The following is a 27,498-nucleotide window of genomic DNA, read 5'->3' on the forward strand; positions in this document are numbered from 1 at the left end:
CACAAGTTATAAAATTGAAGTAGTGTCCACTTATACCTGTCCAGGCCAATATAGTGATAACAGTAGTGTGATCTTCCAGATGATGACATCCTAACAGAAAATATGGCTGTGTTGCAGTGCATGGCCTGTCTTACAAACAGACTTTCATATAAATGATCATATTTTCAAGATGGCAGTCTTTTTGTTAATAGTACATGCAGGGCCGCCATCAGGGGGGCACAGGGGTACATTTGTACCAGGCCTAAAGGGGGCCCAGCTGTGCTGTACTTTTCGAATTAGCCGGGCCCCCCTTGACAGCGCCGAACCACTGGAGTTGCGTCGAGCCGAAGACCTGAAGACCCAAAGCGCAGAAGACCCGATGAACCGAAGACCCGAAGCCGCGAACAGAGCCGAAGCCGAAAAAGAACTGAAGTCGCAAAAACACCCAAAGCCAAGAAAGAAGCCTAAGGTAAGTCCCACCGAACACCTATGTGTTTTTTTTTATTTTATAAAACCCCTGGCCAGGGGCGGTCCACCAATGAGGCGAGTTGAGCTACTCGCCTCAGATGGCAGCGCCCCCCTGGTTGCCAGGGGCGGCAAAAATGCTGCTCCTGGTAACTAAGAGCCGAATTTCCGGTTTTCAACCTAGCAATTGCGCTCTCTGCACTAAGCAACATGGACCGCACCTGCCCTCTCCGGCGCTGTAAAGGTGAGTGGCGGGGGCGGCAAAAGAAGGCATAACGGCTAGAATCGCCCCTGCCACGGCCACCAATTTATTATTTGAATACTATATAGGCCACCAATGTTTTTTTAAAAACTTATATTGGGGGCCCTTGCACCAATGTTTTTTTTTTTTTAATTTATAGGGGGCCCTAGTCACCAATGTTTTTTTTTTTTTAATTTATAGGGGGCCCTAGTCACCAATGATTTTTTAAAAACTTTTATGTGGGACCCTGGCTGCTAATGTTTTTTTTTTTCCTTATAATTGGCTACTGACCACCTATGGCTTTTATATAATGTGTGTGTTTTTAGTGATGTCTGTGGTTCCTTTTTACTGTGGGGGGGGGGCAGTGGCCCAGAAAATCTTGTTGTATGGGCCCCATCATTTCTGATGGCAGCCCTGGGTATATGGTATGGTATGAGATGAGAGGGCTGTGCGCGCCTCACAAACACAGTAGCAGCTGCTTCCAATATCCACTTATTGAAACATAAAACATTGCTTAACATGGTGGAAGCAATGTAAACATGAATATAGTAGGTTTGTATTTTAGACCAGCTGTAACTGTTATTTCTGTGGTGACCAATGAAATAAGTGAGGCCTGGTTGAAGCCTTAGACAAAATATCACGTCTCTATAGACAGATACAGAGCTTTAACTGGAACAATGTGGGAAGTGCAGCTCTATTGTAATTGCAGGAGCCAAGAATGTGACGTCAGCTGAGTGGCAGCATTTGTGTGCCGAGAAGTTCAGGCGATTGTTCCACTGCTGAGAGCTCTCCATTGAACTGCACAGGGAGCCGTCTTTCTGCACAGACAAGTTCATCCTGGCCACACAACTTGCTTAGCTCTCTGCCTATTGTGTACTCTGCAGAGCTGTACTGCATTCAATCCGTAAGTACAAATTCCATTATTTATTATGCCACAGACCTTGCATTGCTAAAACTGCTGCCAGTGCATCCTTGCTGAGCCAGGACCATATCTGGTCAAAATATTCAGTTGTCACCAAGGGGGACTGAGCGCAGCTTCCCCTCTATAAATAGCATAAGATAGATTCAGAGAGGATCAGGAGCCTGAATCAATCTCTGTTGGTTTCAATGAATATGAAGCTTAGGGATTCAGATCCTGGATGCTGCTTTGAATCATTCGTTGTGTCACCAAGTCTTCTTTTAGCCTACTGCCATCAGACTCATTTTAGGAGTCCTAATGGCTGTTCTGTAAAAGTTCAAGATGCATAATGGGCTTTTTTATTCCTGCTGTTCAGCTGTTATTAAATCTCTCCATGACACAAAGTGGATTTGACCTTGGCCCATCCGTTGCTTGCGAGATGCAAACAGCTGCTGCTGGTAATATACAGGGGGGCTAAAATATCAGTGGAAATCTGCACTGCTGTTCACACAAGATCACTCACTAGAGAGAGAGTTCTCATGCTTTTATCTGCAGTCATTTCTAAGGGGCCAACTTAGCAAATTTATGCCACCGTCTTTTGGTTTATTTAACAAATAGGGAAATCTGCACAAAAAAAATGTATTCTATTTTTAAAAATGGTCAAATAAGGTGAGTAAATACATAAGAAGCAGACCCTGTGGGTGCAGGGGGGCCCAGGAGGCACAGCCACCCCCCGGCCCTAATTAATGAGCAATTTTGACATATATTGATATGGTATGGTATACTGGATATGTTGGGGGCCCTAAAATTAATTTTCCATTGGGCACAGTAACATCTTTTTATGCCAGTGGGTTAAATAGTGCATGCTTCACACCAGGATATATAGGTCCCACGTGTTTTATACTGGCATTATGGAAATTACCGCACCTCTCACTTAGATTAAAACAGAATACCATATAGAGATCTAAGAAAGGATGCCACTGCTTCCGTATATATCTGTGACTCTCAAATCAATTTACTGTTTTCCTTCTCCTGCTTTTGCTTTTTTGTCTGTGACGTTATCTTTAAGCAAAAGCTCGAGTATTCAGTGTAGAAGCAGCAGCAACCTTATAGAGAAGTGTTGTCACTTGGATTGACACATTGATGGTGGTTCCCTTTGCTTCTTTTTTTTTGTGACACTGGACAGAGCATGTGCATGTAATCTGCAAGGTAATCAAGTTTGTTAGATGACAAGCAGCTTCATTGGAATGAATTAATAGGGATGTAGCGAACGTCGGAAAAAAAGTTCGCGAACATATTCGCGAACTTGCGCAAAAACGCGAGCGGTTCGCGAACGGTTCGCGAACCCCATAGACTTCAATGGGAAGGCGAACTTTAACATCTAGAAAAGACATTTCTGGCCAGAAAAATGATTTTAAAGTTGTTTAAAGGGTGCAACGACCTGGACAGTGGCATGCCAGAGGGGGATCAAGGGCAAAAATGTATCTGAAAAATCTGCCTGTGTGTGCTTGGAAGAGATAGTGTAGGGGGAGAGCTGTTAGTGATTTCAGGGACAGATGATAGTAAGTTTGCTGGCTAGTAATCTGCTTGATACTGCTCTGTATTGGAGGGACAGAAGTCTGCAGGGATTTGAGGGACATTTTAGCTTAGGTAGCTTTGCTGGCTAGTAATCTACTGTTCTCTTTAAACAACTGCCATACGTTGACCTTGTAGGCATTGTTTGCCCAGTTTTTTTGGACGCAGCCACTGAAGCACAGTTGCCAGAAAAAATATGCCATATAAATGCTGAAAATAGTCATTTTTCGCCATACGTTGACCTTGTAGACATTGTTTGCCCAGTTTTTTTGGACGCAGCCACTGAAGCACAGTTGCCAGAAAAATTATGCCATATAAATGCTGAAAATATAAATTTTTTTGGTTGCAGCCACTGAAGCACAGAGGCCAGAAAAATTACGCCATATAAATGCAGAAAATATGCATTTTTTTGGTCGCAGCCACTGAAGCACAGTTGACAGAAAAATTATGCCATATAAATGCTGAAAATATAAACTTTTTTGGTTGCAGCCACTGAAGCACAGAGGCCAGAAAAATTATGCCATATAAATGCAGAAAACATGCATTTTTTTGGTCGCAGCCACTGAAGCACAGTTGACAGAAAAATTATGCCATATAAATGCTGAAAATATAAATTTTTTTGGTTGCAGCCACTGAAGCACAGAGGCCAGAAAAATTATGCCATATAAATGCAGAAAATATGCATTTTTTTGGTCGCAGCCACTGAAGCACAGTTGCCAGAAAAAATATGCCATATAAATGCTGAAAATAGTCATTTTTTGCCATATACGTTGAGTCAACGTATGGCAAAAAATGACTATTTTCAGCATTTATATGGCATATTTTTTCTGGCCTCTGTGCTTCAGTGGCTGCGGCCAAAAAAACTGGGCAAACAATGCCTACAAGGTCAACGTCGTTGACCTTGTAGGCATTGTTTGCCCAGTTTTTTTGGCCGCAGCCACTGAAGCACAGAGGCCAGAAAAAATATGCCATATAAATGCTGAAAATAGTCATTTTTTTGGTCGCAGCCACTGAAGCACAGTTGCCAGAAAAATTATGCCATATAAATGCTGAAAATATAAATTTTTTTGGTTGCAGCCACTGAAGCACAGAGGCCAGAAAAATTATGCCATATAAATGCAGAAAATATGCATTTTTTTGGTTGCAGCCACTGAAGCACAGAGGCCAGAAAAATTATGCCATATAAATGCAGAAAATATGCATTTTTTTGGATGCAGCCACTGAAGCACAGTTGCCAGAAAAAATATGCCATATAAATGCTGAAAATAGTCATTTTTTGCCATACGTTGACCTTGTAGACATTGTTTGCCCAGTTTTTTTGGTTGCAGCCACTGAAGCACAGAGGCCAGAAAAAATTAAACCAGTAGGGTTTGCACCCTAGTTTGTAACGGTGGCGGAGGGAGGAGGAGGACGCTAAAGGACAGCTGTGTGTGGAGTCATGAGGCTTGAAGAGAAGGACAGCTGCATAGAAGTCAGAACAAGTCTTCCGGCGTGCAGTAACCCTCCGAGATCCACCCCTCATTCATTTTAATAAAGGTCAGGTAATCGACACTTTTGTGACCTAGGCGAGTTCTCTTCTCAGTTACAATCCCTCCTGCTGCACTGAAGGTCCTTTCTGAGAGCACACTTGAGGCTGGGCAAGACAAGAGGTTCATGGCAAATTGTGACAGCTCTGGCCACAGATCAAGCCTGCGCACCCAGTAGTCCAGGGGTTCATCGCTCCTCAGAGTGTCGATATCTGCAGTTAATGCCAGGTAGTCCGCTACCTGCCGGTCGAGGCGTTCTTTGAGGGTGGATCCAGAAGGGTTGTGGCGCTGCCTTGGACAGAAAAACATTTGCATGTCTGACGTTACAGACTGGCCAAAGGGCTTTGTCCTTGCAGGTGTGCTCGTGGCAGGATTACTGGCACCTCTGCCCCTGGAATGTTGATGAGTTCCTGAAGTGACATCACCCTTAAAAGCATTGTACAACATGTTTTGCAGGCTGGTTTGTAAATGCCGCATCTTTTCGGACTTGTGGTATGTTGGTAACATTTCTGACACTTTATGCTTGTACCGAGGGTCTAGTAGCGTTGCGACCCAGTACAGGTCCTTCTCCTTAAGCCTCTTGATACGGGGGTCCTTCAACAGGCATGACAGCATGAAAGACCCCATTCTCACAAGGTTGGATGCAGAGCTATCCATCTCCGCTTCCTCATTATCAAGGACTGCATCATCCACGGTCTCCTCCCCCCAGCCACGTACAAGACCAGGGGTCCCCAAAAGGTCACCACTAGCCCCCTGGGAAGCCTGCTCCTGTTGGTCCTCCTCCTCCTCCTCCACAAAGCCACCTTCCTCCTCTGACTCCACTTCTGGCACCTCTCCCTGCGTTGCAGCAGGTGCCTGGGTTCGTTCTGGTGATTCCGACCAGAAATCGTGCGCTTCCAGCTCCTCGTCACGCTGGTCTACAGCCTCATCTGTCACTCGTCGCACGGCACGCTCCAGGAAGAAAGCGAAGGGTATTAGGTCGCTGATGGTGCCTTCGGTGCGACTGACCATATTTGTCACCTCTTCAAAAGGTCGCATGAGCCTGCAGGCATCGCGCATAAGCACCCAGTAACGGGGGAAAAAAATCCCCAGCTGTGCAGATCCAGTCCTACCACCCAGTTCAAAAAGGTACTCGTTGACGGCCCTTTGTTGTTGCAGCAGACGTTCCAACATAAGGAGCGTTGAATTCCAGCGAGTCTGGCTGTCAGAAATCAAACGCCTGACTGGCATGTTGTAGCGCTGCTGAATGTCAGCAAGGCGTGCCATGGCTGTGTAGGAACGTCTGAAATGGGCCGACACCTTTCTGGACTGGGTGAGAACGTCCTGGAATCCTGGGTACTTGGAGACAAAACGTTGGACTATTAAATTTAACACATGTGCCATGCAGGGCACATGTGTTAAATTGCCTAGTCTCAACGCTGCCAACAGATTGCTTCCATTGTCACACACCACTTTTCCGATCTGCAGTTGGTGTGGGGTCAGCCACCGATCGGCCTGTGACTGCAGAGATGACAGGAGTACAGATCCGGTATGGTTTTTGCTTTCCAGGCACGTCATCCCCAAGACAGCGTGACAACGGCGTACCTGGCACGTCGAATAGCCTAGGGGGAGCTGGGGGTGCACAGGTGTGGAGGAGGAGAAGGAGGACCCAGCAGCAGAGTAAGAAGAAGAAGAAGACGAGGTAGAGAGCGATGGAGGAGTAGAGGTGGTGGCAGAACCGCGTGCAATCCGTGGCGGTGACACCAACTCCACTGTTGTTGTTGAGCTACCCATTCCCTGCTTCCCAGCCATTACCAAGTTCACCCAGTGGGCAGTGTAGGTGACATACCTGCCCTGACCATGCTTGGAGGACCATGCGTCAGTAGTCATATGGACCTTTGGCCCAACACTAAGTGACAGAGATGCGGTAACTTGGCTCTGCACATGTTGGTACAGGTGTGGTATTCCCTTTTTAGAAAAAAAATTGCGGCTGGGTACCTTCCACTGCGGTGTCCCAATTGCTACAAATTTGCGGAAGGCCTCAGAGTCCACCAGCTGGTATGGTAAAAGCTGGCGGGCTAAGAGTGCAGACAAGCCAGCTGTCAGACGCCGGGCAAGGGGGTGACAGTCAGACATTGGCTTCTTACGCTCAAACATGGCCTTCACAGAAACTTGGCTGGTGGCAGATGACTGGGAATGGGAACTGGGAAGGCGGAGTGGAGGGTGGTTCAGACGGGTCAAGGAGAGCAGAGGTAGAGCAGTAAGATGCTGGACCAGAAGGAGTGTGGCTTTTAGTTTGCCTGTTGCCTTTGAGGTGTTGCTCCCAAAGTGCTTTGTGCTTGCCGCTCATGTGCCTTCGCATAGAAGTTGTACCTATGTGGCTGTTGGGCTTACCAAGGCTCAGTTTCTGACTGCACTCATTGCAAATTACAATGCTTTTGTCAGAGGCACACACATTAAAAAAATCCCACACTGCTGACTTTTTGGAAGTGTGCGATCTGGCGGTAACAGTAGAAGTTGGCGGAGTTGGCGGTATTGGCGGCAATGGCGGGTGCGTTGGCCGGCTGAACACAGGTGCCGATACATGTTGTTGCCCTACTGATCCCTGCGGGCTGTCCTCCCTGCTTCTTCTAAGTCTTATTCTCCTACTGCCTCTCTGACTCTCCGTCTCTCCATCTGAACTACCCTCCTCTTGCTCTCTTCTACTAGGCACCCACAAAACATCAATCTCCTCATCATCATTCTCCTCAGATGCATCAATTTCTTCTGACACATCACAGAAGGAAGCAGCAGCGGGGACCTCCTCCTCATCACTCATTATGTCCATCTCTATCGTGTTCTCTGCCAGAATTAAATCTGGTGTAAGGTCCTCATCTCCTTCATCTTCTTCTGGCAATAATGGTTGCGCATTACTCAGTTCAAGAAACTCATGGGAAAATAACTCCTCTGACCCCAGTGAAGAAGGGGCACCGGTGGTGGAGGAAGTGTTACGTGGGGTGGCCATAGCAGTGGAGGATGAGGAGGATGTTGTGGTAAAGTTAGAAACGGTAGAGGATGGGGTGTGCTGTGTAAGCCAGTCAACTACCTCTTCAGCATTTTGGGAGTTCAGGGTCATTGGCTTTTTAAAACTGGGCAATTTGCTAGGGCCACAGGATTGCATAGCAGCACGGCCCCTAGCACGGCCTCTGCGTGGCGGCCTGCCTTTGCCTGGCATTATTTTTAAAAAAACAACAACAACAACAAAAACTCAGTTGGTTTTTCTGGAAACGATAATACACACAGCTAGATGGCGGGTTGAAGAAAACACTGTGCAAATAATGCCTACAAAGTCAACGTATACACTACTACAGCGGTGGATACGGATTACGTAAAATATATGAATGCTGCTTGAAAAAAAGTAACTCAAGTGGTTTTTCTAGAGACGATAATATTATCAATATTTAGACAAAATGTGAACAAGGTCACACAGCTCGATGGCGGGTTGAAGAAAACAGTGTGCAAATAATGCCTACAAGGTCAACGTATACACTACTACAGCGGTGGATACGGATTACGTAAAATATATTATGGCTGCTTGAAAAAAGTGACTCCGGTGTTTTTTCTGGAGACGGTAATATTATGGATATTTAGACAGAATGTGAACAAGGTCACACAGCTCGATGGCGGGTTGAAGAAAACAGTGTGCAAATAATGCCTACAAGGCCAACGTATACACTACTACAGCGGTGGATACGGATTACGTAAAATATATGAATGCTGCTTGAAAAAAGTGACTCCGGTGTTTTTTCTGGAGACGGTAATATTATGGATATTTAGACAGAATGTGAACAAGGTCACACAGCTCGATGGCGGGTTGAAGAAAACAGTGTGCAAATAATGCCTACAAGGCCAACGTATACACTACTACAGCGGTGGATACGGATTACGTAAAATATATGAATGCTGCTTGAAAAAAGTGACTCCGGTGTTTTTTCTGGAGACGGTAATATTATGGATATTTAGACAGAATGTGAACAAGGTCACACAGCTCGATGGCGGGTTGAAGAAAACAGTGTGCAAATAATGCCTACAAGGCCAACGTATACACTACTACAGCGGTGGATACGGATTACGTAAAATATATGAATGCTGCTTGAAAAAAGTGACTCCGGTGTTTTTTCTGGAGACGGTAATATTATGGATATTTAGACAGAATGTGAACAAGGTCACACAGCTCGATGGCGGGTTGAAGAAAACAGTGTGCAAATAATGCCTACAAGGCCAACGTATTCACTACTACAGCGGTGGATACGGATTACGTAAAATATATGAATGCTGCTTGAAAAAAGTGACTCCGGTGTTTTTTCTGGAGACGGTAATATTATGGATATTTAGACAGAATGGGAACAAGGTCACACAGCTCGATGGCGGGTTGAAGAAAACAGTGTGCAAATAATGCCTACAAGGCCAACGTATTCACTACTACAGCGGTGGATACGGATTACGTAAAATATATGAATGCTGCTTGAAAAAAGTGACTCCGGTGTTTTTTCTGGAGACGGTAATATTATGGATATTTAGACAGAATGGGAACAAGGTCACACAGCTCGATGGCGGGTTGAAGAAAACAGTGTGCAAATAATGCCTACAAGGCCAACGTATACACTACTACAGCGGTGGATACTGATTACGTAAAATATATGAATGCTGCTTGAAAAAAGTGACTCCGGTGTTTTTTCTGGAGACGGTAATATTATGGATATTTAGACAGAATGTGAACAAGGTCACACAGCTCGATGGCGGGTTGAAGAAAACAGTGTGCAAATAATGCCTACAAGGCCAACGTATACACTACTACAGCGGTGGATACGGATTACGTAAAATATATGAATGCTGCTTGAAAAAAGTGACTCCGGTGTTTTTTCTGGAGACGGTAATATTATGGATATTTAGACAGAATGGGAACAAGGTCACACAGCTCGATGGCGGGTTGAAGAAAACAGTGTGCAAATAATGCCTACAAGGCCAACGTATTCACTACTACAGCGGTGGATACGGATTACGTAAAATATATGAATGCTGCTTGAAAAAAGTGACTCCGGTGTTTTTTCTGGAGACGGTAATATTATGGATATTTAGACAGAATGGGAACAAGGTCACACAGCTCGATGGCGGGTTGAAGAAAACAGTGTGCAAATAATGCCTACAAGGCCAACGTATACACTACTACAGCGGTGGATACGGATTACGTAAAATATATGAATGCTGCTTGAAAAAAGTGACTCCGGTGTTTTTTCTGGAGACGGTAATATTATGGATATTTAGACAGAATGTGAACAAGGTCACACAGCTCGATGGCGGGTTGAAGAAAACAGTGTGCAAATAATGCCTACAAGGCCAACGTATACACTACTACAGCGGTGGATACGGATTACGTAAAATATATGAATGCTGCTTGAAAAAAGTGACTCCGGTGTTTTTTCTGGAGACGGTAATATTATGGATATTTAGACAGAATGGGAACAAGGTCACACAGCTCGATGGCGGGTTGAAGAAAACAGTGTGCAAATAATGCCTACAAGGCCAACGTATACACTACTACAGCGGTGGATACGGATTACGTAAAATATATTATGGCTGCTTGAAAAAAGTGACTCCGGTGTTTTTTCTGGAGACGGTAATATTATGGATATTTAGACAGAATGTGAACAAGGTCACACAGCTCGATGGCGGGTTGAAGAAAACAGTGTGCAAATAATGCCTACAGGGCAAATAATGCCTAAAAGGTCAACTTATACACTACTACAGCGGTAGTAAAATAAAAAAAAGTAAAATAAAAAAAAAATCAATATTAAAAAAAAAAATTAAAGTTGGTGCTGCTGAACTACTAGGAGCAGCAGATTAGCACACCAGTCCCACTCCCCAACACTGCTAGACTAATAGCACTGGGCTCTTATAGTAGTAGTAGTAGTAGTAGTAGTAGTAGTAGTAGTAAAACAACAAAAAAATAAATAAAAGCAGTCCTTACAAGGACTACTGTTATTGCAGCAGTCAGCAGATGAGATCAGAAGCAGGACAGCTGCCCACTGCAGCTACATACAGAGCACTGCAGTAGAAGGTAGATTACTAGCCAGCAAAGCTACCTAAGCTTAAATGTCCCTCAAACCCCTGCAGACTTCTGTCCCTCCAATAACAGAGCAGTATCAAAACGATTACTAGCCAGCAAACTTTCAACTGTCCCTGAAATCACTAACAGGCAGCAGCTCTCTCCCTACACTATCTCTTCAGCACACACAGGCAGAGTGAAAAAACGCTGCAGGGCTTCGGTTTTTATAGGGAAGGGGAGTGGTCCAGGGGAGAGCTTCCTGATTGGCTGCCATGTACCTGCTGGTCTGGGGTGAGAGGGCAAAAAAAAGCGCCAACAATGGCGAACCCAAAATGGCGAACGTCGCGCGACGTTCGCGAACTTCCGGCGAGCGCGAACACCCGATGTTCGCGCGAACAAGTTCGCCGGCGAACAGTTCGCGACATCTCTATGAATTAACAGGGACATAGTTCAGCTGCTATACTGTGCTAGGTATATGGGAAGGTCATCTCCCATAGACTTAATTGTAATCAAATAATTCAAATTCTTTACTATTTTTATCTATAATGATAAAACAGTACCTTCTACCTAAGATAAAAAGATCTAAATTGCAAAAAGACCTTGTATCCATAAAACCCCAGGTCCCAAGCATTCTGGATAACAGGTCTCATACCTGTAGTCATTTTTACAGCATTTTTCACATGGTGCAGCAGGCTTTTTCAATTTCTTTATAATAATGTACAACCCCCATGAGTGTCTGTAAAATAAAGTGCAGTCCCTGACAACGAAATATTTGTTTGCATATGCATAGTAGGTTTTCTGCACACCAGAATCTATAAATACTGTACATGTTTGTTGGAATACAATCAATTCTTCTTGTTGTATATCAATACCACTAGTAATACTCACCAGAACTACAGAACAAAGTGGGTATGGGTACAGTCTGACATAGCAGCATGGAATTCAGAAATCTGGGACTGGTTATATACTGTAGGACTACTCTTTGCTCTTTTTTGCTATGTTTTGGGCCAGAAAAGGAGCTTATTATTATGAATGTATCTCACAAATCGAGTTGCTGAAGCACATCAGACATGGAGGGTAGATGTTTAAGGTGCACATTTTGGTATAACTTCATATTCCCTTTAGAACATATCTTTTTATGACCCATAATTTCTGTGTTTATGATTCCTACACATTTGCTATAAGCTATAATAGCTGAGCGGCTGCAAACATTCAAACACCATTTACACCATTTACAGACAATATGGATGCTTAAGCGTCATACAGGAATTAACCTTATAATTTATTATTTATGAGAAGAGACAGAGCATGTGACACAGCAGCTTATATGGTATCAGTGATTATTTAATACCCAGTTATTCACTTAACAAGGCTGCCTTTCATATAGGACTAAATATACTGTCTGTATTTAGCCAATTTGTATATACAGTATATGATATTAATGTCACAGTTTTCTACTGTGCTGACAAGCATACAAAATACCAAATAAATTATCTTGCCACTTTCCCGAGGAATTATTACTATAAGTCTGCAAAATGATATATGTTTATGAGGTATTTGCCGTGGCTAGGTAATATCAGCAATCCCACATTAAATGTGCTCATTTTATGAGGGTGACAGGCAGGGGCGATCCTGGCCCCTCTGCCGCCTGAGTTGGTGCTGCCCCCCCTCCCCCAAACATTTGCTCTTAAAGTACCAGGAGCAGCATTTTTGCTGCCCCTGGTACCTAGTGGGGCGCTGCCGCCTGAGGTGACAGCCTCAACTTGCCTCATTGGCGAAGCACCCCTGGTGACAGGTCACATAATTACCATGATATTACTTTAATTTTTATGATGACATGGCTTTCGTGTTTCAGGAAGAGCATCAGATAGTGGGTCAAGTTGGAAGTAATGCAGGTCATGTAGCAGATTTGGACAAGTAAACTTTTTAGGAAATGCTGTACTTAATGAACCCTGTCCATGTTTTTCCTTAATATTTTACCCCTTTATAAAAAGTGATTGAGAGCCATAATTGTTGTAGCAAACTTATCATTATCTTTTATGAGGATATGGAGATGAGAAGATCTGATGACATCTCTGCAAACTGTGTGTGAATATTTTTGGGAAACTTGGATATTGACCAGACCCATATTCTTAATCCTCTACTTGTGATGGAAAGGTTCCTGGAGTTAATATAAGCTTAGTTTACTGCTTGCATTTATAATTTATTAGTAGCCCCATGTACTTTAACTGCAACATAGGTAAACCTAGCAGCATAACTATCAGGGGGTTTACAGTTTGTGCACCCAGGTTAGCACAAAGGTGAAGAGGTCACAAAAATATTTTTATTGCTGAAACACCTAAGGACATTTATTTTTTTCTGCAAACACCACTTTGTTGGATTGGAAAATATAATATATTATTATACTATACTAGCATATTATTATACAATATTTGTGTCAGTTCCCAGGAGAGGTATCACTGAGTGACAGTAAAGCCTCAAAGAGGATTTAGAATTTTGGAGCATGGAAGGTGCTCTATAACTTGTCCAAGAATACTGATGGAGGCATGTGCACAGCCATCAATTACATATCTTTTTAAACTTCATAAATGGGAAATAATAGTATTTCATGGTGAACACATAGCATGCACATAGTTTTACTATAACCTGAGCATTCGCTGATGACAAAGAATAGAATTTGGCTAGAGCTTAACTACAGAAGCAGGGCAGAAATGTTGTACATTATGTTTTGGGCTTCTGTATCAACCCCAGGCAACCACAACCCTTTAGCAGTAAAGATCTGTGTCTCCAAATAAGCCCCTGTAACTCTCCATCTTCTTTTCTTCTGATTCACCGCACTGTGCTGCGGTCAATTACTGAGCTTGTAGGGGTCAATGCACAATAACTGGATGAAAAAAAAAAAAAAAATATATATATATATATATATATATATATTTATATATAAATAAAATGTTACTATATTAGGTTGATTAGTACATAATTCAAATTATTGGTAGATGGTAGCTCAAAATCCAGAAAAATTAGCATTAGAGTTTAATAATTAGACCCATAGCATCATCTTATATGACAGGCAAACCTTATTTTCTACTTGATCATTTGTGACGACCCCAAAGTTTAGCTACTCAACAGCTGCTCAAATTACACTGAGTGTGTGCCTTTCACAGACACTCCTAACAAAATCCAGGTTGTCACTCCTGCAACAACTTTGACAGCCTAGATCAAGGCTGTCCAACTGGCGGCCCGCGGGCCCCTGCATTGTTTAAACCTCAAATTCAGACTAATCCCCTGTATTGTTCACACCTGTGATCCCCCTGCATTGTTCACACTTGTGACACCTCTATTGTTCACACCCCTTAAACTCTGTACTGTTCACACCTGAGACCCAGACTGAAACTGCCCACATTGTTCACCTGCTCATACTTTATACAAAATGCTAATGGGGCACCAGCACTGTCTGTAGTACATCTTAGACTGATTCCTGTCTCCTGCTCTGTTCTGCCTTCCCTATGCTCCCTGTGTGTGTCATACTTTTGTATTTGTTCTGGGGGTTTGTTAGCATTTGAAAATGATTGTTAGTGGCCCCTAAGGTTTTTAATCATATGCTGGGGTACTGTATTAAACACGGGAGGAGGCATATGGATTACCTGTGCCAGCGCCCAGCCCAGCAGCAACAGCAAACATATGGCCTCCAAATCTGTACCTGGCTGTGCCAGCAGGAAGCTTCACACTTTACAGTAATAGAAATAATGTCTTCAATTCAGTGCAACTGTGCAAGGCTGAGAGCAGCGAGAGAGAGCCACACCAAGCAGGCCGCCAGCTCTCTGCCTCTCTCTGTCACCCAACATATCAGTGATGTCATTGACGCGTGTACGCATTTCGCGGTGCACCGCACAGAAGGAGCTATTACCTGCTGGCAAGAGGGGGAAGGAGATTGATTCCACCCAACTGCGTGACCATGATTACTGAAACAAATTATTAAATAAACGCTTGAAAAAAGTGTGCCCTTCAATGTTGACAGCCGTCTACCCCTAGTTCCGGCCCTGATCACTGCAGTGAGCACCAATCATTTGGTTTTTTTGTGTGCTATTAATGTGGACATCGTCTTGCGGTAACATGGGTGTGGTTTAAAGTCGGTGTGGTTTAAAACAGGGAGTGGCTAACACTGGCTTCCGCAACCGGCCCTCCACCATGTAGATTAGAAAAATTCCGGCCCTCTGTACCATAGAAGTTGGACAGCACTGGCCTAGATCATTACTACTGTAGAGATACTGAACCTTTAGGCCATGGGCACAAAGAGCTATAGGCTCTACTGCTCAGCTTTTTGCGGAGAAGCTGATCCTCTTCATGCCCCACCTCAATTGATTTAAATTAGATCCACCTGCACACAATGGAACTCAGACTAAATACACAAAAGGAGGCATCTTTGAGCCGACATCTGTTGTGTATGACTACACACAAGCAGAAGTTGCTCAGCTCTCCACTGCTCTCAGTCTGCAAAAATAGGGATGGGAACAGTGGAGCCTACAGCTCTATGTGCCCATGGGCTTAGGTTGGTTCAATTAGTTCAGTTTGTAAAATATGGCATTTTTAGCCACATTCATTTTTAGGGTTTAGTTCTCCTTTAAATAAGAACTTGTTTTCATTTTCTTCTTCATCCTTCTCATTATACAGTGTATCCATTATTTGCTGCAGTTACTGTATGCTGTATTGTAATGTACATTTGTGGTGGTCTTGCCATCAACTTTTAAATGGCCACTTTTCCATCATTGAACACACTTTTCTGCAGCAGGAATCAATCAAGGTTCAACAACTAAAAGCTTAGAAAATGTCACAAAGAAAAAACTTAGAAAAATACAGAGACTTGGATGAGGATGCAATCTTGAACAAACTTACTGAGGAAGAGCTAACAGCTTTGGAAGGGGAATTGGAAGAACTGGATCCTGATGTAAGTATCATCTTGGTACAATGCAAATATGCTCTATTTAAACTTGCATTTGAATGTAGTTTATTCCTTTTAATTTAGCTTAGGCTATTACACTGCAAATGGCAGATAATAGTTCCAATACCTTATTACATAAGGATGTTTCCTTATGGCATTGAAGCCATTTAAAATATGCTTTTTGTGTTTTGGCTTTTTGTGTTTTGTACTAATCAGTGTAAAGTACTGATACAGGAGTTATTTACTTATTAAGATATATTCATACAAGCTTATTTAAATTTGCTGGTTGAATACATGCTGGTTCAGTTTTCTAAACTTGTTAAATAATAATATATACATGCTTCTTGTGACCCTTAAGTAGGCATTTGTTTGCAGTACTTTTGAATTTTTCCGCATTTTTACCAGGGATAGGCTGAGAATTGCAATTTCCTGGTTATGAATTTTTATACTATACACTGGACTTGTGGATTTCACGTACACCTTGGAATGACACCAGGACACTTTGGATTTGTTTATTTGGACTTTTAGATTCATATTTATTAATATTTATTCAATATTTATTGTTCCAAACTGTGGAGCTTGTTGAATCTTGATTTGGTTGGGGGAGGTTCCTGGAGGGAAGGAGGGTATTTAACCTCATGTTTAATTGCACTTCCTAATACACTTGAAAAAGGGTTTCACCCGAAACATGTAGTGTGTTGCACTGCTAATAAAACACATGCAGTTTGAAAATACTGCTTTGAAGCTGTTTATTCCAATAATTTGACTTTATTTGGTTGTGAATAATACCTTGTAGATTGGCATATCTGAGCTTTTAAAATACATTTTGAATTTCAAATACATGGCATAATTGGTAATTTTGTATACATGTACATTGTTTCAGTGTTGTAAATAAAGAAACCCAGGTTTTTTACTGCTAGCACCCTACACAGCCCCCACTGCTCCCTCCTCCATTACAACAGCCCACTGCTGAAAAGTCAGCTGTATCTGCTACCAAAATGCAGACCTGCATGGGGGTACCTTGGGGATGGGCTGTCATGCACTTATATTCCAACATTTACATTTACATTACATTTGTGAACACCAAACAGGAACATGTGTACTGTGCCAGGAGTGTAAACATAGTCCATGTTTCTAGTTGCTTCTAGAAGGTGAAGCAGCAGGTGTTTAGGAATAATTGACTTTTAGGCAGTGGGGATGATGCAGGTGGGAAAAAGGCAAGACAAGTAGAAACCATGGGAATGTTTCCCTTTATTAACTGGATAGAGTATGGAACCTTTATAATTCTGAAGCAACATTCTACTAAACTAACGATAACAGCAATGAAACCATATTTTGAATGCAATGTGAACAATATATAATAGGATTTAGTTCTTATTCCAAACTTGAACTTGACATAGCCCCATGAGTTCATATTCATACCATATACAAGGTTCTCTGTAGCCTATGTCTTGACATGACTTGTTTATTTCCTTGCATAAGGTTGTATATGTTACTTTACAACTTGTTTCCTGGCAGTTCTTTCTGCCTTCTTTAAATATTGTAAATGTGGTAAAGATGCATCTGCTGGTGTCATATTAAACTGCATAAACCTAGCTGATTTTATATCTGAATAAATCAGTACACATTTCTCTTCTGATATTATACTATCCATATAAATTAGACATTATTTATTTTGTATGACACAGTTTTGGCCCAGACTAAAGCATGCCCTAGGCACTCATGGGTGCCTCTAGGAAGCAGGACTTCAACTTAACATAGAGCATGCCCATTTGATAATACTGCAGGAGAAATTTTCTCCACACTTACCTACACACAACTCAAAGCCCCTTAGTGGGTTTGTGCAGCTATATGACAACTTCATTTATATGCTCAATGGAGTTCAGAACTGTCCAACACAAGCCTGACAATCTGGCATTTACATAGAACTCACTAAAGTCCATACTTCTTCAGTTCCGCAAATTCCCTGCAGCCCCCTGCTGGTGAGAAGGAGAACCTTCCCTGACTTAGTTGAGTGCAAAATGCATAATTTAGCATTTTTGCTCCAATATTGGCTCCTTGAATGCTGTGGAAGGAGTGCATTGACTTCTCTCCTCCTGCCTTTTTCCCAAGGCTCAGTCCAGTGCTCTATTGGTCTCAGAATGGTTTTTATTCTATAGTTTTGTTGAGAGCCATCAGTAACATTTGACCAGCCACAGTCAGACCAGTGAAAGAAGTGCTTAATGAGCTCAAAGAGGTCCTTAGCACTCTGCATTCTTCCCCGATTGTAAACAACCCTTGTGTGCATGCTATGGATGCTTATGGTCTGCTTATCCATTTGTAAATTCATACTCGGCCTGTAAATTAAAATATTCTGCCAATACATGATGCATGATGTAGAAAAAATGAAAAGCAGAGACAACTCTCTGCAAACATCCTTGGAAAATTACTTTGCTGCAGAGGCTTCTGGCCTCAGTGAAAACAGCCATGCACCCAGGTCTGTACAGCCCCCCAATACAAGAAACCTCCCCTCCCAGAATGTACACTAATTAAAGAAATGTGATTATCTTGTTTTTCCTTTTTAGAATCTGCTTTTACCTGCAGGACTACGGCAAAGAGATCAGACCAAAAAAACGGCAACAGGGCCTTTTCAAAGAGATGCCCTCTTGGGTCATTTAGAGAAAGAAGCCAAGGAAATTAAGGACAGAGAAGACTTGGTACCATTCACAGGAGAAAAAAGAGGTGTTTTTTTATCTTTCTTAGAAAGCTGCCATGTAAGCTACTGGCAGTCACTGCAAGTGGTGTTAGTTAAATAGTTATTCATTCTTGTGTTCATGTTTTACTGTGATTTTTTTTCCCCCACAATTGTTTTTTAAAATAAGGATGTCAGCAGCTTTTAGGTGGCATGAGTATTTTAATATTATTGCAGGGGCCTTGTTTTGAAAATGGTACACAGTTGCTGGGGGTGGGGAGGAGTACTTAGGCTCATGGTATTCCCCTTCCCTGTAACATCAGTTTTAATACATTAGGAAGCCCCACTACTATAGAGAGAGCTATTCTATGTTACAGCATAGACAGACTATACCATTGCTGACCATAAGTCAATTAAAAAGCATTGTGCCATTACCCAGGTACAAGCAAGGGCTTGATAAAATTATGCAAGTGATCTGACACTTACTTGCCTGACTACATTATTAAAGGAAAGGCCAATGACAATCATATTTGGAGACTTTCTTAATGTGTTTGTAAACCATGAGTATGTCTTCTGCCTTCCTTATGCAAATTATTTAAGCACTTGTGGAACACTTGACATGATTATGATTTTGCAAATATTTAATTGCCACACGTGGCTTTGGACTCCTGTATATTGTCCTCCTAGCTTTTTTAGTTTTCTTCCATATTTATCACTTTGGCATCAAGCATCATTTCTACAAGCCAAGCCAACACACTACTGGCCTGTTGGCAAACCTATGTATAATTGCACTTAAATTAGAAGGGGGTGAAAATATAAGTATGTCAAAGGTTCCCAAGCATACAAGTTAAAGAGCTAAAAGAAAACTTTTGTAAGTCACGCAAACCAGCTTTTATGGGTATTGGGTGGTGAGCAGTGAAAGGTAAACAGCTGCTTTATTTATGGAAGGCTAATAAATCATATAAGACGGTGGAGGCTGAATTTTGTCTTGCTGAGTGCCTGCTAAATTCATTCTTCATGAGTGTTTGTTATATTTGGTTATTGGCTGCTATTTTAGAAGAACAGGGCTGCTCCTTTGTTCCCTTGTCTGGCTATCACTCAAGCTTTTCTGAATCTTCCTTAGGGACATGCCATAAATAGCTCCTGTGTCACATTCTTGCTTTATCCACTGTGTGTATGGACTGTATTCTATTTTAGTCTGGAAAACCCCACAGTCCTTGAATGATAAATCAGCTCATCTATTATTTAAATGTTGCTTGTAAAACATAGCTTTTACAGTGAGCAGAAACATCTTATCCTTCAGCATCTTGTAAAAACCAGAAATCTTTTTCAAGTGATACAAGGGTAATGTGCTTTCATGTTGTATGTGTTGTAGTGAGAGGGGAAATGAAGCGGCGTATTTGCTCATTACAACCAATGTGACCAATAGCAAAAGCAACTATGATTTGAAAAGGCCAAAAGAATAAGCAGCTATGATCTGAAAAGGCCACAAGAATACAGTTACGTCCATAAATATTTGGATAGAAACAACTTTTTTCTAATTTTGGTTCTGTATATTACCACAAATGAAACAACTCAGATGCTATTGAACTGCAGACTTTCAGATTTAATTCAGTGGATTGCACAAAAAGATTGCATGAGAGAAAATAAGCTGGCCATACATGAAGAGATCCACTCATCTGGCGACATCGGCTTTAGGGCCGAACGATTGGATTACAATGAGGAACAATGGGTTCCGACAGGTTGGTCAGCGGAAAAATTAAACCTTCCCGATCGATATTGTGGCTAGATATCGATTGGGAAGACCCGTCGGAGGCCCCCATACATGGGCAGATAAATTGCCGAATTGGTCTAAAGGGCTGATATCATCAGCTTTATCTGCCGGTGTATGGCCAATTTTCAGTTGGGATCACTGCAAAAGAAGTCTATGGGCAGTTCCTAAAATAATCATATTAGTGCATTACAATAAGGGCCTGATTTACAGTCATATGAAAAAGTTTGGGAACCCATTTTAATTTAGTTCAAGGCTTAACGAGCTAATCCAACCAATTTGGTGTTGCCAGTAATCAGTATTGAGCAGTTACATGCATTCACATTAGCAAAATAAGAGTACCCAAATTTTTGCACAGCCAGTTTTTCACATTTGATTTAATTTCATACAAATGATACAAATGAATACTGCTTCACTATTAGAAAACACCCAGTGCTCAGATGTTCCTGGGAAATGAAAGACATACCACTTATCTTTTTTGTTGTAAGTGGAGTAAATTATTTTGCAGGCTGAGAGGGGTTCCCAAACTTTTTCATATGACTGTATAGATGGTTTCTAAGAACCATTTATGAAATTTTTTTATACTAAAAATGTTTTCCTAATATGTATTAAAGAATATTTTACCATTACTTTTTTTGCCTAAAATGTTTGCCCGCTGACATACCATAAACCTTTCATAATGCATTGCCAAATTGCAACACCCCTTTTTTCCGCTATTCTATCCAAATCACAATTCAAAGAGTTGCTGAATATGTCTCTGAAGGAATTAAATTATAATAGGCATCTATAGAAACTCTTGCTCAAAATACTTCTACTTGTTTTCTAGCTGACAAAGTATTTGTAAATAATAGTAAATTGCACAAAACATTTGTTTTCTCACTTGGAAAATATGGAAAAAATGTCAAGAATGCCTCAAACTATTTATAAACCAGTCCCCTAAATGAAACATTAATTTATTAGACTATTGCAAGTTAGTCTGATAATTTTACCTCTAAAACCTTTTTCTGAATCTAAAAGCATTTATATTCCTAATAGGAAAGCCATGGATTCCCAAGAAGACTGTAGTTGATCCGATATTAGAAAATGTGACTTTGGAACCAGAACTTGAAGAAGCTTTGGCCAATGCCTCAGATGCTGAACTATGTGACATTGCAGGTCAGTGGCAAATTATGTTGAAAACACAAAATATGAGAAAAAGCACAGCAGATTCCAGAGATGTTTAGACATTTGTTTTAAAAGAGGCATATACATTCATCTATTACCCTACTTTTCAAGACCATTCTAAAAAGCTTTTAAGATAATTCACCAAGCTGGGAGGACTCACTTTTATTATAAAAGGTCTTTCGACATTACCAGCATGCAACATTTTAGGGTTGTGCCCCTTTGTCAAGGCCTAAGGAAAGGCCTCCAGAACAATGTATGATTCAATTTATCTAATGAAATATAGGAGTAATCCTTGTGTTTCAAATAGGCTTAGTGTGCCGGTACAGTTGGTTCCAGTGTGAATAATAATAGTCATTTTAGAATCATTTATCCCAGCATGCAATTTAAATCACTGGGTACTGGCAGCCACTGAAAATGAATGAGGACAATTGGTCAGAGCACTTGCAAACACATTCTGACACATCGACTCGGGTATCTGCATTGATAAATATAATTGGAGCCAAAATGCAATGTGAAAATACATATGTGTTCTTTGCTTTGCATGTTCATTGCCCTACCTTGTTAGAGAAGCCCCTTCCACTATGTTTCAAAATAAAGCTCCTATGTTGCCAGTGTCCTCCATATATGCCATTAGAATGGATCCTTAGATAGCTAGAGGGGTCAGACTTCTATTTGGTTTCCAGTGAAAAAAACTACATGGCAAAATTCTAGCAAGGATTCATGAAAAATGTAGCCACTGGCAATACCTTCTCCACAAAACTGTACTGGGCAAAAACTCTGCTCTTCTCTACTGATAAATAAAGATATTGTTAAACAGTAATATAGATCAAGCTATGGCCCGTTTTTATGCAATCCAACTTTTTAATAAACTTTTTAATAATTTTTAATAAATCTTCCATCAAGATTTTTTGCCTGATACAGTGACTAGAAGAAAAACCAGTCTACTGGCCTTAAGCAGGTAGGTCAAAATGAAAGAAAGCCTTTAACTGCTTGCCATGAGTTACTGTGGTGGGGCCAATTAGCCCAGTGCTAGTAAACGAGCCACATTTATTAGAACATAACTAAAAGTTTAGACTGGGAAATTCTGAACTACATAATTATTCAAATAATATCTGGAAATCAATGGTGGCGAAAACTATGTTTGTAATTATAATGATATCAAAATTCTGTTTTATCAGCTATTCTTGGAATGCACACACTCATGAGTAACCAGCAGTACTATGAAGCTCTTGCAAGCAGCAATATTGTCAATAAAGAAGGTTTAAACAGTAAGTCTAGTTTACTTATCTCAAAAAGTGCTTAAACTCAAATATATGTGCGTATATGGCCAGTTAATATGCCTCAGAGGGGCAAAAATTCCTTCAAGAGTCCTAAATATTCTTGAGCTTTTTATTTTTCAGATTAAACCACGGAAGCCAATGTTAAAAAATAAAAAGTTCACAATTTATTAAATATTCATTAAAATTCAAAGCTTCTGATGAAGTGGCAGAGAGTCACGAAATGCTCAGGCGGGCAGCCCATATGGGAGACATGCTGCTGTGAATTTTAATTAATATTTAATAAATTGTGAAGTTTTTATTGTGCTCCGTTTTTGCACAATGTTGGACATGGAATTGCTGCGTGGGATAACGGTGGACATTTAGCACGCTGAAGCCAGGTTGCAGACCGCTAAGTGCTCCTACAGTCCCTTATTTGTTGCATATATAGGTTCTTGAAATTAAGTAGAGGCACGGTTATGCCATATAATCCATATAAATCAGCAACTAGTGATAGGCGAATTTGCGCCGTTTCGCTTCGCTGAAAAATTTGTGAATTTCGCGCGAAATTCGCGAAACGGCGAAAAATTTGCGAAACGGAATTCCGTTTCGCGAATTTTCGCGGGCGTTTTGTGAATTTATTCGCTGGCGGCGAATCGCGCAAATTCGCCACGAATTCGCGCCTGGCGAATAAATTCGCCCATCACTATCAGCAACAAATGTCACTCTGTAGAACATAGTAAATTATCCAGTCATCCATTTATTGTGTAATGCACAACATGTTTCAGATCCACATCCCTTCATCAGATGATTATTAAATCTTAAACTCATCTGTTTATTGTGTAATGTACAACATGTTTCGGATCCACCAATCCCTCATCAGGTGATTATTTGACCTTGCACCTGATGAAGGATTGGTGGATCCGAATTATATTGTACATTACACAATAAACGGATGACTGGATATTTTACTTGGTTCTAGAAATGTATCGCTGTTTTGTAGCTTAATAACATTTGGGGACCTAAGGTTAAGTAACAATGCTTTTAACCCTTCTTTTTCCCCATTTTTATAGGTGTGATCAAACCAACACAGTACAAACCAGTTCCAGATGAAGAGCCTAATTCAACAGATGTGGACGATACCTTGGAACAAATAAAGAACAATGACCCAGATCTTGTAGATGTCAATCTCAACAATATCAGGGTACGACTCTGATAGATAGAATTTGATATATTGTGCTAGAAGTGTTGTTTTTAGTGACAATACGTTTGTAAGAAATAACGACACTGATATTTTAACATTAATAATACATTTACAATTTACCCAAGAAAACACAAATGTGTTTCAGCCTTGTCAAAGTTGATACAAGAAGTCTCTGTTCTTTGTTACTTATACCCTCTGTTTCTGTATTACATTCTCAGAATATCCCAATACTTACATTAAAGGATTACGCTGAAGCCATGAAAACCAACACCCATGTACAGAAAATGAGTATAGTTGGGACTAGAAGCAATGACCCAGTTGCTTATGTAAGTATCACAGTATAGCAAACATGTTGACTTAAAATATTGATGTACTTTATGCACACCTTGCTGAGCAGGTGATTAAATCACCTTGAGCCCTAGGGATACACATATATAAGGTGTAAATTGACAGTGTGCACCATGTGTAGCTCTCTCTCCTTCAAAACACACACTACATACCTGATGTATTGGAAGTGGTATATTATAGTGCATCATGCATGTAGCAGGTGCATCCAGTCCAGGGGTATATAGCCTTAAACATTATTTAAAAATGTGCATGAATATCAAACTGCAGTTAGTAGTCCATTGGATGGAGCAGGATAAACTGAAAAAATGGCATCATCCTCTATGTCATAGAAAAGTGGCCTCAACATAGGGAACATTTGGAAACACTGAAGTTATTGCCATACTTATCTATGAAAGGTAATTTTTTACAACATACTGAACTTTTGTCTCAGGGTATCTCTGAAGGTGATTAGTATTCTTGTTAATTTGCAAGAAATACCCTTAAATTGGTCTTTAATGAATTCTTTGTGGTGTGCTGTAGTAGTGTGCAGTAATTTAAGCTGGGAAATGCATTCTGATTCAAGGCATATACTTTGTTCCAGGCTTTGGCAGACATGCTGAAGGTCAACAGTACTCTGAAGAGCTTAAATGTGGAGTCCAATTTCATCAGTGGAACAGGAATATTGTCTATTATTGAATCGCTCCAGTACAATACATCACTGGTAGAGCTAAAAATAGACAATCAGGTACAGCAAGTTCACACATTAATGTGTCTGACTTTCTTTATATAGATATATATCCATAAAATGTATATTATAGTCATATGTCTAGATAGATAGATAAACCCATTGATAATGTTTTATAACATTGATACAGTATACATGTATGGGAATTCTTACCAGAATGCTTGGGACCTGGGGTTTTCCAGATAAGGGATCTTGATCTACAAGAAAATCATGTGAATATTAAATAAACCCAATAAGCCCGTTTAGTTTCCAATAAGGATTAATTATATCTTAGTTTGGATCAAGTACAAAGGTACTGTTTTTATTATTACAGATTATTATTAGATCTAATTATTATTATTAGATTGATTATAATGGATTCTATGGGAGATGTCCTTTCCATAGGTTGGAGCTTTCTGGATAATGGGTTTCCAGGTAATGGATCCCATACCTGTATACTAATAAAGAGTTCTTAAATGTCATTAGTGCTTAGTGTTTTTATTATAATGATAACAAAGTCATCTCATGCCTTTGCTACCTGTGTAAAACTCCCTTAAAGGAAAAGTAGAGCTTAACTAAAGAAGTAGGCTAGAAATGTTTTGGTCTTCCAAAGGCAACCACAGTCCTTTAGCAGGGAAGAAATGTGTATCTGAAGATGCCCCTCTAGCACCCCGTCTTCTTTTCTGCTGTTTCACTGCACATGCTCTGTACTGCTGTCACTTACTGAGCTTAAGGACCCACTCACAATATACAGTACACATAGAATAGAAATGTCACAATATAAGGCTGATTAGTAATTCATACAGATAATTACTACATGGCAGCACAGAAACCAGTGCAACTAGCATCAATCAGTCCTGTAACATCAGATTATATTACAGACCAACCTCATTTTCTGCTTGATAATTTTAAGACGACCCCTAAACTTAGCTTCTCAACAGCTGCTCAGAGCCCACTGAGCATGTGCCGCAAACACTTTCCAAGATGGTGACCGCCTGTTAAAAGTTTGAAATTATGAATCATTGCTTCTATTGAGAAGCTGAAACTTTAGGCTGGTGCAATAAGTTCAGTATAGAAAATATGGTATTTTAGCCATATTCGTTTTTTAGGGTTTAGTTCTCCTTTAAACGGAAACTTTGTTTTTCTATTTGGCCATGGGAACCCCTTGTAACTTAAAATATTGATTTCTTTTAAAGTCCAATGTATTTTATTTTCCTGAATACTACACCGTAGAGCAATATCCCTTTTTTATTCACTTATGAGAGAATGTTAAACTGATTATACGTAATACAATAAGAAGTTAGAATAATGATTGTGGTTGATTCGATTTACAGGTATGCTTAGTGGGCTCTAAATGATTTATAACCTTCTTAAATTTTGCACATTATAAAGGTACTATCTGCAGACACAAAAGCAGGTGCTGCACCCTGGGCCATTGCCCTATTTTAAATAATTAGCCACATCCTCATATTTTGCTCTCTCTCTGAGTACTTAAAGGCACAGTAGCACCAACAAATCATAGTGATTTATACTAATTATATCATTATGTACTGTTACCGTGCACCGGTAAAATTGATGTGTTTGCTATAGAAACTATATATAGTTTATATAAACAAGCTGCCATTTAGCCATGGGGGCAGCCATTCAAGGATCAGGTTACATAGCAGATAACACATGCATTCTGCAGAATCCCACTGTATTCTATTACAGAGCGTATCTGTTATCTGCTAAGTAACTTGTGCCTTTTCTCCTTTTTCATCTTAAATGGCTGCCCCATGGCTACACAGCAGCCTATTTATATAAAATATAGTTATCTTTCTAAATCAAACACATAACTTTAACCAATGTGGGGCAACAATATATTATATTTGAATTACTTTAAAAAGTTTCTGCTTTTTTGGTGTTACTCTATCTTTAAAATAAGGTATGTACAGTGAAATGAGATTTTAATTACCCTGATTTTAGGTTTCCCCGCATTTTACACTTTTTATTTGTGGTCCCACCAATTTATAATGCATTTCAATGGGTGTATTTCCCTGATTTTAAGTAACGTTTTTCTGGATTTTACATCTTCTGTGAATGCTATTATTTGTGAAAGAAAGAGGCTTATAATACAAATCAGATGTATATTTAGCCATGGTTCTGCCTGTAAATGGTTAATTCCAATTAGTCTGCCCCTCATACAGTTCTGCACCAATCACTTATTGCTTTAGGTTGTGCATGTGACTGACAGAGACAGGGCCGGATTTACATAGTGGCCGCCCCTAGGCCCACGTCTGTTCGTCGCCCTTGTCCCCTTCCCTTTTTTTGTGCAAATTTTCATCATGTGGACTGGAGCTATGGGGATTGGTACATGGGAAATTTAAAAAATGATTGTATCTCCAGCAGATCCCCAGTGTTGAACCAATGTGGGTGTGGTTGGGCAACATGCCGCCCCCCTAAAATCCTGTAGTCCTAGGCCCGGGCCTAGGTGGTCTTTCCACAAATCCGGGCCTGGACAGAGAGGCCTTGCACATTCCCCCATAGTGTAACATTAATGCTGCAATGCTTAACCCTTGTTATTAACACAGTAAATATTGTATCTCAAAGTAAAACGGACTCCTATGCTTATATCCTTTCTGTACTTGAAGAAAAAGTTACTTTAACACATTTCCCTGATTTTATGTAATTTTTTCATAGTGCCCTGAAAAATGT

The 27,498-nt window shown here is 40.7% G+C and overlaps 1 protein-coding gene across 4 annotated transcripts in view; it reads left to right on the forward strand.

Moving 5' to 3' along the window:
• Positions 1 to 1,400: 1,400 nt before the first annotated feature.
• The window catches only part of LOC108706915 (tropomodulin-1), a 29,544-nt gene continuing 3,446 nt past the window's right edge, over positions 1,401 to 27,498 (forward strand). For 2 of the 4 annotated variants that reach the window (XM_041579961.1, XM_041579962.1), the window contains exons 1-8: positions 1,403 to 1,589; positions 15,535 to 15,693; positions 18,252 to 18,408; positions 21,165 to 21,284; positions 22,472 to 22,561; positions 23,623 to 23,753; positions 23,972 to 24,079; positions 24,682 to 24,825. In XM_041579961.1, the coding sequence (XP_041435895.1) occupies positions 15,574 to 15,693; positions 18,252 to 18,408; positions 21,165 to 21,284; positions 22,472 to 22,561; positions 23,623 to 23,753; positions 23,972 to 24,079; positions 24,682 to 24,825 (870 nt within the window). In that variant the 5' untranslated portion in view covers positions 1,403 to 1,589; positions 15,535 to 15,573. Of the gene's footprint in view, positions 1,590 to 15,534; positions 15,694 to 18,251; positions 18,409 to 21,164; positions 21,285 to 22,471; positions 22,562 to 23,622; positions 23,754 to 23,971; positions 24,080 to 24,681; positions 24,826 to 27,498 lie in introns of all 4 variants that reach the window. The other 2 variants (XM_018243719.2, XM_018243721.2) reach the window with 2 other exon arrangements.

Source organism: Xenopus laevis, chromosome 1S (assembly GCF_017654675.1).
Source record: "Xenopus laevis strain J_2021 chromosome 1S, Xenopus_laevis_v10.1, whole genome shotgun sequence".
In the NCBI taxonomy this organism is placed as follows: domain Eukaryota; kingdom Metazoa; phylum Chordata; class Amphibia; order Anura; family Pipidae; genus Xenopus; species Xenopus laevis.